Source organism: Rhyacophila brunnea, unplaced genomic scaffold, assembly GCF_057557595.1.
Source record: "Rhyacophila brunnea isolate RB1 unplaced genomic scaffold, BYU_Rbru_1.0 scaffold_16, whole genome shotgun sequence".
NCBI lineage: Eukaryota > Metazoa > Arthropoda > Insecta > Trichoptera > Rhyacophilidae > Rhyacophila > Rhyacophila brunnea.
In genome coordinates, this window is record NW_028232816.1 from 8,696,796 (window position 1) to 8,716,265 (window position 19,470).

General features: G+C 31.8%; 1 protein-coding gene across 1 annotated transcript; it reads left to right on the forward strand.

Annotated features, from left to right (window-relative positions):
* The first annotated feature begins 10,958 nt into the window (after nt 1–10,958).
* Nucleotides 10,959–18,089, forward strand: LOC147074311 (uncharacterized). Its single transcript, XM_085943370.1, has 4 exons — nt 10,959–11,048; nt 13,952–14,333; nt 15,950–16,204; nt 17,727–18,089. The coding sequence occupies exons 1-3, from the start codon at nt 11,025–11,027 to the stop codon at nt 16,192–16,194; spliced, it is 651 nt and encodes a 216-aa protein (XP_085799496.1). The 5' UTR covers nt 10,959–11,024; the 3' UTR covers nt 16,195–16,204; nt 17,727–18,089.
* Nucleotides 18,090–19,470: the final 1,381 nt, after the last annotated feature.

A 19,470-nucleotide genomic window follows, 5' to 3' on the forward strand; every position in this document is an offset into this window, starting at 1 on the left:
TTAACCCTTTTATATTAAGATGTTTAATAACAGCTCTAAACTCAATTTTCTCCATTTTTTGTAAACAAGGAATTTTTTGATTTTAAATGTACGAGAAACACACAACAACCCGACCAATCTGATTGAAACTTCGCAGCATACTGAATCGGTAGTGCCGCTGCATGAAAACAAACCGCTTACAGTACTAGTCGCGCCACCTGTTGGCTTTTCTAAGGACTTATTGACCCACCCTCGTATCATAATATACTCGTATCATACGATGCCAATGCATTTTTTTAATACTTTTAGCCTGAATCGCAATTGCAATCTTTAAGTAGAATTTAATCCATTTTCAGTTAATTCTGTTTTGTATGAAAAGTTATTACGATACCATTATTGGTTGCTAGGGGGTCCTAGCAACTAAATTATTAATATATACGTGCGTTACTATAGAAATCAATATGAAATGACATTTCATTATTCAGTATTTCTATCAAGTACAATTTTTTTTGATCGTTTAAGCTAGTCAAGTCAAGTTTATATGATTCAACAGAACATTTAAAAACGTTGTAGGTATATAAAAAGTTCTTTTTATCTTGTAATTATTTATATATCTATATTCGAACGTTTTTTTTTATTTATTTACCTACCTAAAATATAATATTATTTAAAATAAAAATTGTCTAATTTCTAAATTGTTTTAGCGATACTGTCTGGGCGGATTTATCGGGACCCCAGCGCATATCATCTATAATAGCAGTCTTTCTTTTGAGTGTTTACAACTTCCCCAGTCTATAAAAAATCGACCATCGCCGAATATCCATTTTAATTATATCCAAATATCTTATATGATATGATTATACTGTCAACAGAAATAAGCACAGTATGAATGAATAAATTACATTAAATTAAAATACCGATTCTATTTTCGTTTAAGTTAATTTATTTTGATATTTTCCTTTCCTCTTGGGTTTTAGTGTGAATAATATTTCGGGAAAGAAATTTGATTTGGTTTACCTGTAGATATTTTTTAATATTATTATGGTCAACCAATGTGACCAGTCATAAAATTATATAATATTGGTGAGTATAAGATGCAAAATTAATGAATAATAATTGATAACTTTTTATTATAAATTTCTGATTAACTTTCAAATTTTATTTATTTTGACATAAGTATAGAAAACATTACAAATTATTAATTTAAGACGTTCACACACACCATAACAAAGAAATATTATTAAAACAGTATTATTTAACAGTCATTAAACAGTAGAAAAGTGTAAATACAAAAAAATATAAATTAGATACAAGGACGTACACCGAATGAGTTAAAACAATGCCCACCTATCCTTATTCTCACGTAAGTGGAATATGTCAATATTCGAATTGATCTGGTTGAACAGAGTTATTGCCCTTTTAATTGGCGTTACCAATGGCAGGTTGGCTCTACACCTAGGGAGAAAAAACTACTGATGCTCACAATTTCTAAGACACACAAGTCAATACTACCAAGAATGGCAGAATTCTCATTTTCACCGCGTATAAGCTGGAAAAAATGCGTGGCGAAATATAAATATCATCTATTGTTCAAGCTACATCAGCGCTTTCCAACTAGTGCCCGCCAAATTTTGTAGCTCAATCATATACCTGCTCATTGCCCACTGAAGAAGGAAGCCCATACATTACACGACTGGTCCTACTTTTCGGCCCTCCCGTTGTCTATGGATGACCTGTCATTGCCTATCATTGTCTATAAAAATCAGTCGTGTTCACTTGTCGGAGTATTCTTAGTTTCAGATTTCTTTCAGATTATTTTAACGTATCTTGGAAACCTTGGAGTTCATCTGATTTAGTAGTTATGTGTTATTAGTAATTATTGGAAGTGACGATCAAAGTAAATACACTTTTTCTGTGTATAATAATATCATAATACACTAGGACGTTTGTCAATGTAACAGTCGATTCTAAACGACAATAACTAATAACGTATTTATACTCTTCAGTCATTATAGAATACCAAACTCTGCTTGCCAGTACGTTATCAATAAATAGTATGGCAGTGGACCACTCGTTGCTTGTGCAAAAAGTTATGCTTAGGCTTTATTAATCTAAAGAGCTGCTACATGATAGGACCGATGACAAGAGGACATACATAATATAAATCACTATTAACTATGGTTATTATTAATCGCAATTATTTTTTTAATGGGTACAAAAAACTTTTGGTATAAGTATTTAGCTCACCAAATAATGGAAAATAAAAATCTATAACAGTCGAATAAAAATGTTTTTTTCGTTATAAAAAATTAACTTTATTCAATCTTGTATAATATATTCAGTATTGAATATAAAAAAAGTAATACAGTTATGGTAAGTTCCACTCAAGGACTATGATGATTCATAGCTGTTGAACAGAGTTGAGCCTTCGATTCTTTATTAAAAATGATTTGTTGAGCATCTAGAATTATTAAAAAAATGTAATTTACCAATATGTCGTATTAATATTGAATAAAAAAATTGACTTAACTCGGTAACATTTTTCCGTTATTTTATTACTCCAAAATAGCACGCATATCACTCGAAGTAATTCCATAAGCAAAGTGGTTATCTACAAAAATTGTTAACACCGGCACTGCTTTTTACTTCATTGTAATTGGATATATTTGGAATTAAGTATAACGTGGTAAACATACGATGCAATACTAACTACTCAATGTGATTTGATAGCTCGTAATCGTCGAATTAGAGATTTTAATCAGATGCACTTGGAATCATGTAAGATATTGTATATTTTAAGCCGAATGTGCGAAATTGACTATTACATAAAATGGGCTAAATTTTGGCTAATTCATGTAATAGTCAAGCCTGTTACCTTATTCGTGAATTAGGTAAATTTTACTGCCGAATATGTAATTCGGCAGGGTATGGAATTCTTAAACTGTCAACATGACAGTAGAAAAAGTAAATTTAATACGGATGGTTTTATTAGTTATAATTGGACATAATATAGTATTATTATTATAAGGTTAAGTTAGGTTTTGTAATTCTGAATTATTTAACTGAATGTCCATTTTGAGGTTAGCTAACAAGTGTCAACAAACTATCGCAAACATACAATCGACCATTGCACAATTGATACTACAGCACAAATCAAATCGCGAAAATACGAGTACCTTTTAATAAAATTCTTCCGTTATCATATGATTTTTTTGCGCATAGTAAATGGATATGAACGTCATTGTATATTTGGTATATTTTATATTATAATCAATGGCATTTTACACATTTGGTTAGTTTGATTAGTTGCAAAAAACACCACCGGAGCGCGACCATCTATTTTGACCATAGATAATATACGTACATTTTGACCAATGCATGAGCATTTTGACACATTTAGTTTAGTTGCAAAAAATACCACCGTAGCGCTACTATCTAATTTTTTCAATGCATTAACCAAGCAGAAAAATTACTGCCGAATACATGCACTCGCCAGATATTTTGTCTTATTCATGAATAAGGCAACGGGCTTGCATTTTTCATGATTTAAGCAAAATTTAGCCCATTTCATGTAATAGTCAATATCGCACATTTGGCGTAACATATATTATTATACAATGATTATTGGTACCTAACACAGTCTTTATATCTCAGGATATTCTAATCAAGTAGATGTATTTGGAATCAAGTAAGGAATTGTCATTGTAGTACTTATAACGTTTTTAAAAAATATACTGCTGAGTGTCACAATGTCAGTAGTACTTTGCGAAATCGCTGCATCTCAATTCTCAATACGTAATTGGCGTATTTTATCTCGCTATAAAATAGTTAACACGGTCATGATCGGCTGTGTTAAAAACATCACGCGAGACAGATCACATCCCGGGATAATTAACTGTCTGAATACGATACAGCATATTTATCACGTTTTTCTAAATTCTTGAGTTAAATGATAGGTATATTTTTAGAATACCCTTCTGCAGACGGGGTAAAGAAAATAAATTGACTTTGAATATTCGTCACAATGATAGGTCAGCTGGGATAGCCCGTATTCTCTTTATCTCTCGTTCCGGAGGTGGTAGGTAAGTTCATAAATAACAATATTTAAAGAAATATAAATATACTTTATTTTGCAGTGGTATATAATATAAGTAATGCCACATAGGCGGGAAATATATTATTATACTTAATAGAATAATACCACAGCAATATGAGGAGAGGACAAAATCCCCTACCGAATAAAAATCTGTGATACGATGAAATTTGAAAGTTTTCTCTAAATAAATACTAGAGCTTTTTCCCAGACATTCTTAGAAAAAAATGACAGTCAAACAAAAAAAATCTCTTTTTTACCTTGTAATATAAATCAACAGAAAACCCTACTTTTTACTTGAGTCGTTTTTATAGGCGCACTGCGAAAAAAAACAAATAAACATGTTAGAAAGAAAATGTACTCACTCATGGCGTGCAGTAACTTTTGCCTGTAGTCATTCTGTTTGGAAAATACATCATTACTTACGATTTACGGGTCTAGGATGATTTGGCACCGGACAACTGGACGCCACGGAATTCGAAAATAAATAGACGTTAGGTACTTATAGGTACTCGTACTTTTAAAAAAATATCTAATATTATTATTTATATTTAAATGATTATATTGTGATTTAATAGTTGGTGAGAATGTAAATATGCAGACGTAAATAATGATTTAATCGTGCATATGTTTAAGTTCCAACAAAAAAAGAGTTTTTATTTTATATAAAGCCTTAGGCATGGTAATTCTCAAACCGCAATAAAGAATACATTATTTTAAGGGTAAAATGAATTAAAACTACTAAGTAGTAGATAGAAACTGATTAAAATACCTCGTCTACGTTCTGTATACGTGTCTACGACAGTGCGGCGTCCAATTGTCGGGAGTCCAGTCGTCCTATTCCCCTATTTACTAGGTATACATTATAATGCACCAATTCGGAATGAGTTGGACTGTTGCATGTTACAGAGAAATCTCTGTTCAATTGAAAGTTGGTCAAAAAAGAATAAATTAGAATTTAATACTGACAAATGCTTTTGTATTACTTTTTCTAGGTCAAGAACTCCGATTAAATACAATTATATTATGTCAAAAAATTCTTTAAAACGTCAATCTGAGGCGAAAGATCTTGGGATAATTTTTGATTCTTCATTATCCTTTCACTCGCATATAACTTCCACGGCTCTACGTGCGAGTAAGCTTCTAGGATTCATCATGCGACAATCCAAACCATTCAAGAATCCTAATGTATTACGTACACTCTACGTCTCATTAGTGCGTAGCATTCTTGAATATGGGTCGATTATCTGGTGTCCTTATGAGGTTTCCTATAAGCTTATTTTAGAACGCGTCCAGAAGAAATTTCTTCGATGTCTTTATTTTAAAACATTTAACTATTTTCCTTTCGATAATTCGTCAGATGATTATTTTCCGACTGCCTTTCTACAAGGCATGCTTACTTTTCACTCTCTTGAATCTCGTCGGTCTCTTCTGCTGTTGAAACACTTTTGCCTGTTATCGCGAGGGATGGTTTCCAATCCCGGTGTCCTAATGAATTTGAATTTCCATGCGCCTGTCAATTACCTACGTGGTCGCAGTCATGATTTATTCTGGATTGGAACCGTTTCCTCGCGTCAAGCCTATCAGGCACCATTAGCGAGGGGTGCAAGACTAGTAAATGCGCTCCCTAAAGACATAGACATTTTCAATGATGTACTTTGCATTTTATTTTTGAAACTGTATTTTTCTGTATAAAATTGTATATTTTTCGTTCTCAAAAATTATATTTTTCTGTATTAAATTATACTTAAGTATGTTTTGATTATATATTTTTTTTGTTATTATTATTGTTATTATATATATATTTCTTTTTCTATATTCTCTTCTCTCTTGTGAGGGTAATGTTTGACTTATAATGTAAATCTCATGTTGTGTACGTCTTGAATTTAGATTTGTTATGTCCACAATGTTTTTTATTCTTAAATAAATAAATAAATAAATAATATGCTTACTATGTTGTCACTAATTGGATGATTGCAACCAATAATGTGGCTTGGTTTGGTTTATGACGATATGGCATAATATTACAAATATATTCGGATAATATGTATAATATAGAATTTAAATAAGCAATAACAATCAATAATAAAGAAAGTCACAAGTAAGTAAGGCCTTTGCGTACTTTACGCTCGAGTACCAAACGTGTGCTACGTCCATACAAAGCGTTTCATTTGGCAGTGGGTGATGTAATACATTTTTAATTGGCATAAAAACGAGCGCAACTCAGTCGTGACACAAAGCTTTTTAAATTTAATATCAGCAAGCAAGCTAGCAAGATATATTCTTGGCATTGTACAACCTAGGTGACGTAATTTATTTTGAAAAGGTCATAAAACTGTCGATTCCAGCTCGAAACGGCCAAATTCATTTTGCAATGAAAAATCGCGTTGTCGAGAATCTACGGAGTACTTGCGCTTGTCGCGCGATAGATGAAACGCCGCGATCTAAAATGCGCGCGAGTTTTTCATCTACTCAAGGTCTACCAAATGTATAAATTATACAATCATCCGAAGCAGTATAGTAAAAATTACAATAAAATTACTCAATAAATGCATACTATGAGTGCTGCGCATCTAAAACACATTGACCGCACGCCACTACTACCTACATACTACATAGTTTCAAAGCGAAACGCAAGTAAGCATCTTAAAACATGTATGAATGTTTCTAACATTTCTTTTTAAATCACAAATAAAACTAATTTTATTATACGCCTCTTTTCCTAATTACCTCACATAAAATTAAATCAAATGATATTTACTTGTATTAATATGCGTAAAAATAAGAAAATAAATAGATAATATATGTAAAAAATATATTTTTAGAAAATATTACATCATTTTCATCCTAGAGGCAGAGTGCAAAGTTATGAAGCGGCAATTCTACACACCTTGACTTAATTACAAAAGATACTTTCCATTATTGATGGAATCTTAAAACACCTGAATCGAGTAGGTAATTGTTTATAAATATCATGTTGGACAGTACCCGATAGGGATTGCAATACCGGTATTTCAAAACCAGTATTACAGTATTATTTATCAATACCGAAATAACGGTTTTAAAAATCCAAAATACCGGAATTTTCGGTATTAAGAAAGCACACTCGTTTACGTTTTTGAAAATGAATTAGAAGTTATGTACTGCTAAAATGCAAATATATTGAGTGAATCCAACAGAGATGAAAAAATAATAAACCAAACTTTATCAAATATATTTATATAGGTAAGTAATTGTTGCGATGAATTATCATAATATAATTTCGAAATAGAAGCTTTTCCTGCAGCCTGACTAATTTGCATTTGATGAATTTTTGAGAGTTTTAGTTAAAATTATCAATATATTCAAATTATTTGTAAAAAATCACTAGTTCCACAATTCTGATGATCCACAATATTTATTTTTAAATGTCAACATAATAAATGTAGGTATGTAGGTTTTTGCTATCAAATGATATTTAAAAAATATTTTAATAGTTATATTTATTGATAATCACCTACTTCTGTTTTTCAATGTTTAGGAAATACCGGTATTAATACCGGTATTCAATAAGAAATACCGTAAAACTGGTATTGATATTTTTATTCGGTATCGCAATCCCTAGTACCCGAGTCTATAACTTGGTAAACCACTCACCTGTCATGCTATTTACAGGTGTGGTTTCGAATCGCACACGATTCAGGTATTCTTCTGATAATAATAAGCAATATTTCTGAGGCCGTTACAAGTAAATTATGTATTTTCCATTAATAGTAGTATTTCTTGTTGACTTGAATAAAATATAAATTAATCACACCATAATATTGCGTCTCTGAATCCATAGCATCAATGTTTACAAGTGTATCTCCTTTCAGTCTATTCCACTTGCCTGACGAGACTAGTAATCCATGTAAATCTCTTTAAATGTCAATAATTATATATTACGTCGAATATACTATTTAAATTAAAGGAATAATTATCAATATAGTAATATTGCCATTTTCATTACTCGTGTATATTGTAATAATGTCATCAATATATTATACAGGTACCTACAAAAGGTGAATAATAATTATATAATGAATTAAATATAATATATAATTGCTCGTAAAGAGAAGCACTATTATTATACATAGTTAGCGTCAGGATAAAAATATAATGCACCTACATACCCATGTTTAATATAATAAATGCACAAGGTAAGGAAAATCTATTACGTAGGTATACAGAATGGTAAATCCCGTTGAATAAATGTATGTGCTGTTAAATTCTTTGAAATATATGTGACTACTTTGGTAGTATATTTTATAGGGTAACCATGCGCCAGGCGAAGAATGATTTGTAGTTAATAATATTTGAAATATTTTTTATTACCTATTTGAAAACATCTACACCGTGAACGTACCATTTTTAACAGTTTACTTATGACCAATAGGCAGTAGCGAAGGGTAAACGTAGGCTGTTAAGGTCCGCCGTAAATAGTGAATATTAAACTTTGTCAGTCATACGTATTTGTTTTTATGGAACTAAGACTACAATTTACAGATGGTATTGGTTCGTTTTTAAAAATCAATTAAACCCTTCCTAAACCAAACCATTATAGTTTTGGTATATTTTGGACGATACGACAAAATTGTGCACACTTTTTCATTCATACCAATTATTTGTTTTCGTTGGATTAAGAATACATATTGTATTGTTGGTTCATTTTTATAAATTCATTAAGCCCTGCCTAAACCAAACTATAATAGATAAAATAAAAAATATTATTCTATGTGTAAAATACTCAATTTTATGTATGATTTAATTTCATAGTTTTAGATATTTTATAGATAGACGAGTATTTTTTTACTTTTATCTGTTATGGCATGGTTTTCGTAGGGTTCAATAATTGAATTTATAAAACTAACCAACACCATCTGTAATTTGTAGTCTTATTTCAATGAAAACATATACATATGACTAACAAAGTTTAGTGCGCACTATTTATGGCGGATTTTAACAGCCTACCTCCACCCTTCGCCACTGCGAATAAGTATGATCACATAACAGATTGATAAATAAAATTCAGATAGGCTATACCCCAATAAACTACATTTTGAATCAGGGTTTTGAATGTGTGAGTATCCTACTAAAATGAAATACACATTATAGACGTGCAACAATGTGTGTTGCAACATTAAAATATACCAATATTGAATGAGTGCCAGTGCATAAACCGAGAGTATTTATCAAAACGAAGGACAAGCTTAGAATGACGTATTCTTGACACGTGTTTAAGTTTATCGCATATTCTTCCACACTCGAGATCAGTATCCTGTTACTCCACACCCGTTATGTATTTCAGTTCCCATCAATTCTGTATTCCCTGAGTATGATACATAGGATTGAGGGCAGACCAGACTCAACTAACGCGATAAATTTTACTTAGTTTTTAAAAATGAGGATTTTCACAAGCACTGTTGGAAAAATTTTCATATGTCGTAAAATTATCGTAAATAAAAGTCAGGTTGGACGACCTAAAAGATATTATGGAATGCACACGTGGAAAGGGTTATTTAAACTACAAACTAAGACATCGTGATGCACACATAAAACCTGCTGTGCATCTATTCTATACACAAGGCTGCTATCGGCAGGTGTCGAGGGTAATTTATCATATGTATGTGTTGACGTACCTATTATAATTGTTACATTAAGTTAGCCATCTAAACTGTCAAAACTGTCTATCTCGCTCTAAAAGTTAACTCAACCACAAGAGGTGCTGTTAAAACATAGCACTTATTGTAACAATACTAAAACCTCAATACATACATATAATAAACTACTCTCGATAGATGCCGATAGATTCAGGCTGATGATGATTATGATGATATAACATTGATTAGGTAATGTATATTCACTACTTAGATTTATCACAATATTACGGATAAGAATATCTACATAAATTTTAATTAACTATTTTTTTATTCAACGAATAATTCACAAGATTTAAGAATATAACATTCTAATTATTCAACATTAAATTAGAATTTTACATTCTTACATCTTGTGAATTATTCGTTGAATAAAAAAATAGTTAATTAGAAATTATCAGCAAGTTCAAGTATGTTACAACAAAAAATCTTGGAGTGATCCGTGACGTCGGTTAGTAATTAAAGTAATACCGACTTTAAAATACAAAAGTCGATCGCCAACAGTAGCTGAATTTGGAAAGCGCTTCAGTGATTATTAAAAGCCATTAGTTAAAAATTGTCACAATTAAGTATGACTCCTTTAGCATAGTGGTTCTATATGCATGGGCGCGATACCCGAGAGTTGAAGGTTCGATTCCTGCGGAGTATCTTACTTTTTTCAAAAAGATTTTTTCTATTGGTTATAATATATTTTCTCAGAATTGTTTTCAAAATTATGTATGATCTACATAATTATTTGGAATAATTCGAGTTAAACATTAATTATTGCATGAGTTGCAATGCTGCATTTTTTTTGTGCATTCCTGAATAAATGCACTATCAATAATCCTGCAAGTATTAGGTGCATACCTCAGTTTCATCGGCGATTATTAGATACGGTAAAATTATCATTTCATTTATACAAATTGTTTTTATTATTATCATGGTATTGATATTTACCGCATATAATAATATAAACATTATTTCATGACACATATTTTGTTTACATCTTAACAAGCCCAAGATGTACCCAGTAATTAATATAATACACCGTCAGTGGTATAGTTACAGTTATTCGTTCAACATAATATTATTTAGTTAGTGCACTAAATTTGAATACAAAAAAATGGTCAACCTAATTTATTTTTTTAATATTTCCTCAACGTTACACATTCATAATGCAAAATACACTCGATCTCTTAATATATATACGGGTGACTTGATACAAAGTTAATCATAATCCTTCGTGTCGTTTAACAAATTAGTTGACTAGTGTGTGATTGCTAATTCCTGTCAATATGAAGGCTATACTTATTTTAGTGGTAAGTAAACGAATTATTTATTAAAAAAATCTATTTTCTTCTTTTTCGGTTGTTTTACACCTAAAATCGAGCCACCATCAACATCTTCCTGTAAGTCTCTCCAGCTTTGGAAATCCATCAAACATATCCTTCGGGATGCGGGAATTTCTCATTCATTCGAAGCCGAAGCATTTGGATATTATTATGTTTGGAAAGTAATGGATCCTTGTATAGATAATATTATAATTCGTTATTGCTCCAGAATCTCCATATTCCTTATTTAATCCACAAAAATCAAATTTTACAGGAGGCAGAAAAACGATTTCGGTCAAAGTTTAAAAAAAAAATACAAAATAGATGATATAACCTTGAAGTGCATGATAATTAAAAATTCAGTATTTTTTTTATCCCTAATCTGATATTAATTATTGTGTGAATTAAACAAAACAAAATAAATTATGGTTAAGTCATTTTTCTACGTCTGTTTCCTTTTTTTAAAATTGCTAGCAAAATTTAGATAATTAATCGAAATTTGAAACTTACATCCTTTGGATAAAACATGAGTATTTAGTCGTGTACAGCAACAATACAACAGTACTATAAAACCCAATTTGACAAAACAGAGGGTTACGCCCTTTTTCTTCTCTAAGTCGATATATTTTTCCATAATATAATATGCAGGATCTTCATTCTGAACATATTCCTTTGCCGATATTCACCATGTATATAGTCAAGGATTGAGAAATAACAGTGTTCAACCAAAACGCTTCGGATATTAATAAATTCCACCTACGTGAGCATGAGTTTAAATGGACATTGTTTTATAAATTAATAAAATGTATTTAACTCATTCAATGAACATACTTTATAATTTTTATGTTTACTCTTTTAATAGTTTTGCTTCTATTTTTTTGTTTTCCATATCATGTTGTGAACGACTTGAATTCGTAATTTGTAAAAGACACTACGTGTCAATAAATTAATTTAAATTTGTATTTTTCCCTGCGAAGATTAATTTTAATGATTCAATTCATTGTTTTTTGGTTGTGCTAGATCCAAGGTATGTGAAGTCCTTGATAACTTTAAAATTTGTTAGTAATGATAAAATTATAAATAACATAATATTATTGACAAAACAGATTATCACATAGAACAGATTAATTATAGTGTTCCCTGGTATATCCCATTACATTATTTTATCATCATTCAATTTAATAATTCAATTGTGGACATTACAAATTATAAGTTTAAGACGTTCACAACATTACATGAAACATTATTATAAAGAGGTGGAAAAAAGCAATAAAAGCGATATAAAAAGAGAACTTAATAATAAATAAACCTACAAAAGCAGTGAAAATACAATTATACATCTATAGAAGTTCAAAGAAGTATACCGAGTTGGCTAAGAAGACCCTAATTTAAGAATTTATAAAATATCGTCCACCTAAACTCACCCTCACGCAAGTGGAATATATCAACACCCAAAGCAATTTGGTTGAACATATTATATTTATCGCCCTCCCAATTATTGGCATTACCAGTCGCAGGTTCTTCTGCAACTTGGGAGAGTAAACATTCAGTCGGTCTGCTGACCCTTATCGTCTTCTTTTTTTTCGCTACCTAGAGAGTGCTACTCTGCTTGAACTTATCGAGTTCATCGAACCAGCGAGTTTCAGGGTGACCTTGGTATCGTTGAATGCCTCTTTTGTACCATTATAATATGACTGCTTTACTTATCCAACGGTTGTCCATTCGCTAGTGTCCAACCCATTGCCAGTTCATTACATTGGCAACCTTTATTAAATTGTCTCTTATCTGCCTCTTTGTCCATTGGGTTATTTTGTGATATTGTCATATTATATTATGCAACTTTCCATGCCACATTATTCCAGAAAAGTTTTAAGAAATTAGTTTACCTGGTAAACTTTACCACTTCCGTTCCTTATCGGAATATAATTATTATTATCAACCTCACCACAAAGTTGATTATTTATTATATATTAATTAATGGTTTAATTTACCTGGATTATTTTAGTTTGTGCTAGGTCCTAGTGTTTCTCAAACGGTTGTCTGTAGAAATTTTCAAGAGGTCCAAAATTGTTTGTAATTCAAATACATATGCTAAAAATTCCAAGAAAATCGTCAAAACTAGTGCAAGTGTTTTTACATTGTGTTTTGGTTCTTTATGTGATAAAATCAATTTGATTCATCTTATTGAAACAACGCTGATCCCACGGAAATCAAAAAATATTAGAGAAAATAAGCTTAAATATAATTCCAGAATTTCTATTATTGAGCAAATATTTACTGATTGACATCTGATTATTTTAATTGCCCATAAAATTTAATTTTTTATAATTTTTTTATATTATAAAATATAATATTGTACAATTCCATTTGAAACGTTTTTACCGGTCCAGTGGTATTGTATACACAAGGCGGCTATCGGCGGCTATAGACGGTAGTTTATCATATTTATGTATTGAGGTGGTTAATTGTCACAGTAAGTTAACCGTCTAAACTGTCAAAAGTGCTATGTTTTGGAAAGGCCATTTTTTGACAATTTTTACACTTTTGACGTTTTTTTACTTATTGTAATAATTATTATACCTACCTCCCTCAATACAAAAAAGGATTAACTATCGTTGATAACCGCCAATATGATAATAAATACAGTCCATATTAACTTTCCAGGAGACCACATGTGACTACTTCTGATGAAACAGTATTTTTTTCGCCAAACATTTTTTTTGTTGTAGCATTCCCTGCATAATGCAAATATTTATACTTTAATGGTATTCATGCAATGACTTTTTTCGGGCAGATGTAGGTTGGCCTGGACAATGCTTAGTGTTTATATTTGCTCTCATCCATACTAGATTAAATGTCATAAACTGATCAAAGTATAAAAATATTTTCAGATGGTAGCACTGTCAGCAGTTTCTTCGGAACCTTATCGTGACGATCATCCATATCACTATAAACACCCATATCACTACCCACATCCACATCCTCAACCACATCCACACCACCACACACACCCACCCCCAACCCTACCTCCAATTCCAGAAACTACTCCAGCGACTACTGAAGCCATTACTGAACAAGAAGAGGTCATCGCCGCAACAGAAAGGGTAGTCATAGCTGAAGAGACCAAAAGTCTGGTGGTCGAGCAAGAGGGCGAGATTCAAGAGGAAACAGCCACCCAGAAGCAGGAAGAAGTCACCGTCAAAGAAGAAACCAAGGAAACTGCTGAGGTCGAACAACCAAAGGTGGAAGTAAAGGAAATTCACCACCACCATTGTGAGTTTAAAATAAACTATTTAAATCTTCCCGCCGACATAACCACTAGACGTTGAGTTATCTTACATACTAACGCCAGCGCCTGATACAATTCTTACAGCGGAAATATCGAAAGGTGTGCGGTGGGGTCAAACGCAAAGTTTGGTGGGTTGTGTCGGCGGACAGTTTAATTCGTAATTATATATGCATTATGCTGAAAGAATTAACTCCAAAAACTACATAATTACAATGCCGCCAAATTAATCCATTTATTCTGGGTAGTGTTATTTATTTTGTTGTAGTAGTTACCATATTTTTTTATAGTAGGTACAATAAATCAAATATTTATTTATAAACGCCAATACTTAGTTGGCCTCATTAAGTCTTGCACGCATAATGATATGTCATGTCACTGGCAAATAACTGGACTTTTATAAATTTTATTTTTAATAAACACTAACGGGTTTTATTTAGAACTACAGTATGAATTGAGTAGGTATGTAAATATTATGTTAAAATAACATAAGATTAATAACTGGTAAAAAATCAAAAAAAAAGATTCTGAAACTACAAAAATAAGCTTTTATTTATTTATATCACAGATAACATTAATTATAATAAAATGTAATGATCACATGACACGAACCCGATATCAAGTCATCGGTACTTTGTTTTTGTATGGTGTGGTTTCTTACAATTCGGAATTTTATATACAAGACTTATGACCAGTGAAATAATTTATATGTCACTAGTTTTCTCACCCGCACAGCCTTTTTCGTCCAACAATATACAGGCTTCTCATCCGGAGGCTCTGAGTTCGATTACCAAGTCATAATACAACTATCTAATTTTTCCAAAGCGTGGTTGTATTTGTTATTGTTTCACCGTTACTAATATACTCATGGCCTCCACAGCCTGAATAAATTGGTCCCCCTATATACATATAGCTAAACTTAAAAGCGAGGCTGTGGAGATTCGATATACCTAAATATACATATGCAAAGCATACTACACTTCGTCAGACATACTTATATGTTTTCAAAAAACTAAGAATACAAATTGCAGTTAGAATTACATCGCACACCCACATATCTTAAAATCTTAATAGAAAAATCAGTTCAATATTGTGAAGGCGACTTTTTTTACTATTATAGCAAATTTGTTGTGTATGTTTATTTCAGTTATCTTGTTGACCCGCCATGCCGGGCTCCCATCCTAGAGCTCCCTCTAGTTCTGATAGCAATCGATATCAACTTTGCGGCATTCGAGAAATTTGCAGCGTCGTATAGGGAGCGGGATAGTCCCGACAGTCAATTTGTTTCTCTCTTAACTTTCTTCTTTAAGCACTAAGTTGCATGGTTACAGCATCAGTCCCGTGCGGCTCAATCTCGGGATGGAATGAGCACATAAAATCACTTCTTTCAGACACGTTTATAGCATCATAGAAGGCTGCCGTGCATGTCCACGGCTGTACATACATGACGGGTGATGGTGGGAAACATACAGCCCTTTTTAGTACCTCTCCGCTTTTGTGGGGGCCATAACTATTATACTACTGTTAAGTTGTAGGTAATATTAAAAATATGTGTCGGATTCTAATTTAAAAATTGAAATGCTATTTATATTTTGTGGTTTAGACCATCATCATCACAAAGGTCATGAAGGCAGTTGCTGGGAGTATCCAGAACATCTACACCCAGAGCATCCACACCCAGAGCATCCACACCCAGAGCATCCACATCTACAGCATCCACATCCAGAGCATCCACATCCAGAATACAAAGAATACAAGGATCATCCAGCTTTTATATACACTGTTAAAGACGATCATCCAGTAAAAGATTTTCCATATCCATATTTGACCAAGGGGCACTATCACTAACAATTATAAGGTAAATCACTTTTTTTTGTTCATTAATTCCGTACATTTAATAAAATAGACATTAGATCTTTTATTTTTGATCTACTTATATAATATTATTATAACATCACTATTTTTTTTATCAAAATGTGTTATGAATGTACCTAGCCATCTTTAACGGCAGTTCAATTATAATTAAATGTCGTTCTTATTTATTTACATAATATTGGATAACGAACGGTTACCTTAAGGCGAAGTCTTTACCTACCAGACGCACCTAGCGAAAAATACGAAGCTTGCAATTTGAGACATTTTTTTGATAATTTACAATTTCAACTGTAGGTAATTAATTAATAAATTTGTTGGTATTTAAATATTTTTCATTTTAAATCAAAGATAAACTTACAATTATAAAAAAATGTTATAAAATGTGAATTTGTTAAGGGTCCCATCTTATTATTATGTACATATTATTTTATGGCTTCAATATTGGTACCGTACCTAATTAAAGTTTGATATAAATAAACAGGATTTCAATTAATACCCATTTATTTTTTTTATAAAAATCGATGTTTTTTAAAATAAATATAAAAAATTATAAAACTATGAATTAGTCAAAAATCTTTTCATTAAAATATAGAAAACTTAATTTTCAATTTCAATTTATTTATTTTACATATTGTGGACATTACAAATTATAAGTTCAAGACGTTCACAACATGACATTTAGAAACAAAGAAATATTATTAAAACAGTATTAGGTACATAACAAAAGAGATAGATCAGTATTACTAGATCTTATTAGATCTGCAGTATAAATGTGCAAAGTATATGGGTGCAAGGAAGTACACTGGATGAGTTAAGCAGACCCTATTTTAAGAATTTATAAAATAACGTCCACCCATACTCATCCTCACGTAGATGGAATATATCAACATCCGAAGCGATTTGGTTGAACAGAGTTATTGCAGAGGCATTGCTAATGGCAGGTTAGTTCTGCTACTCGGGAGAACAAATTAATAAACTTAATTGTAATAATAAATATATAACCAATAAAAAACATAAAGTAAAGTACAAAATAACACGTGACGTGGCAGAATTTCATTCAAATATTTTCTCATTTTATTACAATAATAATATATTAATTCTTTTTATCCTATTTAATTTACCATCCTGACATTTCAAATGAGAGGATTTAATTGTGTGTGATTTTTATCTAGGGGGTTTAACCTAGGGGGACGTGGCAGAATTTCATTCAAATATTTTTTCATTTTATTACAATAATAATATATTAATTTTTTTTATCCTATTTAATTTACCATCCTGACATTTCAAATGAGGGGAGTTAATTGTGTGTGATTTTATCTAGGGGGTTTTTATCCAGGGGCTTATTGTCCTGTCACCACTAGAATTTCGCCACTAAAAATGTACCCGTACCTCTCCCAATATGCAATACGCAAGCCACGACAAACAAAAATACTGTCAATTTGTTTCAATTTCTGTTAGGTATATATTTTTTTATGTATATAAATGCTTTTTTGTATTATTTTTAGTTTGACGATTATAGAGCAAGTGCCATTTCACGCCTTTGATGTTTCACTACAGAGTTTTGGTGTGAAAATCCTAGACAATCGACTGTCCTGACTGCATACGACGCCCTTTTTTATAATATCATTTGACTGCCTGTGGTTGTTTCTGTCTTGAATATTTACAACTTTTCCAGAGTTCATGATAAACAGTCCACTGAATTATTTAAAACTATATTGTATTATTTTAACGACATGACGTATTTATTAATTATTGTGATATTACTTTTACTCAAGTAAGTGCTTATGGGTGCAATAAACATATTATGAAAATAAAAATAAAGCTAAATGTATTTTATTGTAAGTACTACAACTTACAGTTGAATTTATAATTTATTTTATAACTATTCCTTTATTTATATGTTCTTATTTATCTTCATAACTAGGTTCTCAACATTTAAAGTTATTGGCACCGCCAAACCATATCTGGCCCTCACCACAACCGGGCTTTTAATCGGGCATATCACGGGAGTTGACGGGATCCTACGTTTCTACGCGAGTCAATTTTATTTTATGACTGGAAATGTCTCACCTGTAAGGAATTTAATCCCGAGCCAAAATTTTGATCCCGGGATTGGCATTTTTTTTCGAGTAGTTAATATAATATATTTTTATACATATAAATGTAACAAAGACGAAAGTCATGTTCAACTGCTTTGCAGGCCAAAAAGAGATCCTCATCAATGGCACTCAGCTCGAACAGGTGAAAAGCTACATCTATCTGGAACAACAAGTGTCTATAATAGATGGATGTATATTTGATGAAATTGTTCGCAGAGTAAAGCTAGGCTGGAGTGCTTTTGGCCGCCTGAATAACATCTTCAAAAGTGACCTTCCACTGTGCCTAAAGCGCAAAGTGTTCAACCAGTGTGTGCTTCCCGTGATGACATATGCGTGTGAAACATGAACCCTAAGTAAAAGAGAGATCCAGAAACTCAGAGTAGCACAACATGGTATGGAGAGGTGCATGCTGGGCATAACGCGAAAGGACAAAAAAAGGAATGAGTGGATAAAGAAGCAGACAAGGGTTTGCGATGTAATAGAGTTTATTAAAAGCCATAAATGGAGATGGGCTGGACACATAGCTCGAAGAAGAGAAAATCGTTGGACAAATCTAGTCATCCAGTGGTATCCAAGAAGTACAAAACGTCCACAAGGTAGACCTAGAGGCCGCTGGATCGATGAAATGATAAAGTTCTGCGGAAGTACGTGGCAACGCAATGCACAGGACCGAGAGAAGTGGAAGCAACTTGAAGAGGCCTTCATCCAGCAGTGGATAGATTCAGGCTGATGATGATAAATAACATTGATAAAATTGATAAAAAAATGTCTAGTCTAATATTTATATTTACCTACTATTTAAGATATTTATTGTGTTCGTTCGTAAATACATAAAATTAATGGAGTAAATAAAATTTTAATATAAATATTTAGAGCGTACTTCAGTGAAACGGCAAATAATTTTCAACAGTAGGTGCGATGAAATATCTCACTCTCGTCGCCTGGACTCGCCAATCGGAGACCGATAGTCAAAGTGTGCGCACGTCGACTTGTTTTGTCGTAGCGTCAGATGAAAATATTCTTAAATCGTGTAAAGATGACTAAAAAATTTTACGTATAGTTCGTTAGGCAAATACAACAAACAGCATTTAAATACCTAAAAACGTAAGTCTACTGAATATTCGGGCAGACAACCTCTTTGGCAAACAAT

Excerpts from the sequence above, each read along its gene's own strand:
- LOC147074311 (XM_085943370.1), top strand. The coding sequence starts at position 11,025 with ATGAAGGCTATACTTATTTTAGTG. Across the intron at positions 11,049-13,951 it reads AGGCTATACTTATTTTAGTG|ATGGTAGCACTGTCAGCAGT; the intron begins GTAAGTAAACGA and ends AAATATTTTCAG. Across the intron at positions 14,334-15,949 it reads GGAAATTCACCACCACCATT|ACCATCATCATCACAAAGGT; the intron begins GTGAGTTTAAAA and ends TTTGTGGTTTAG.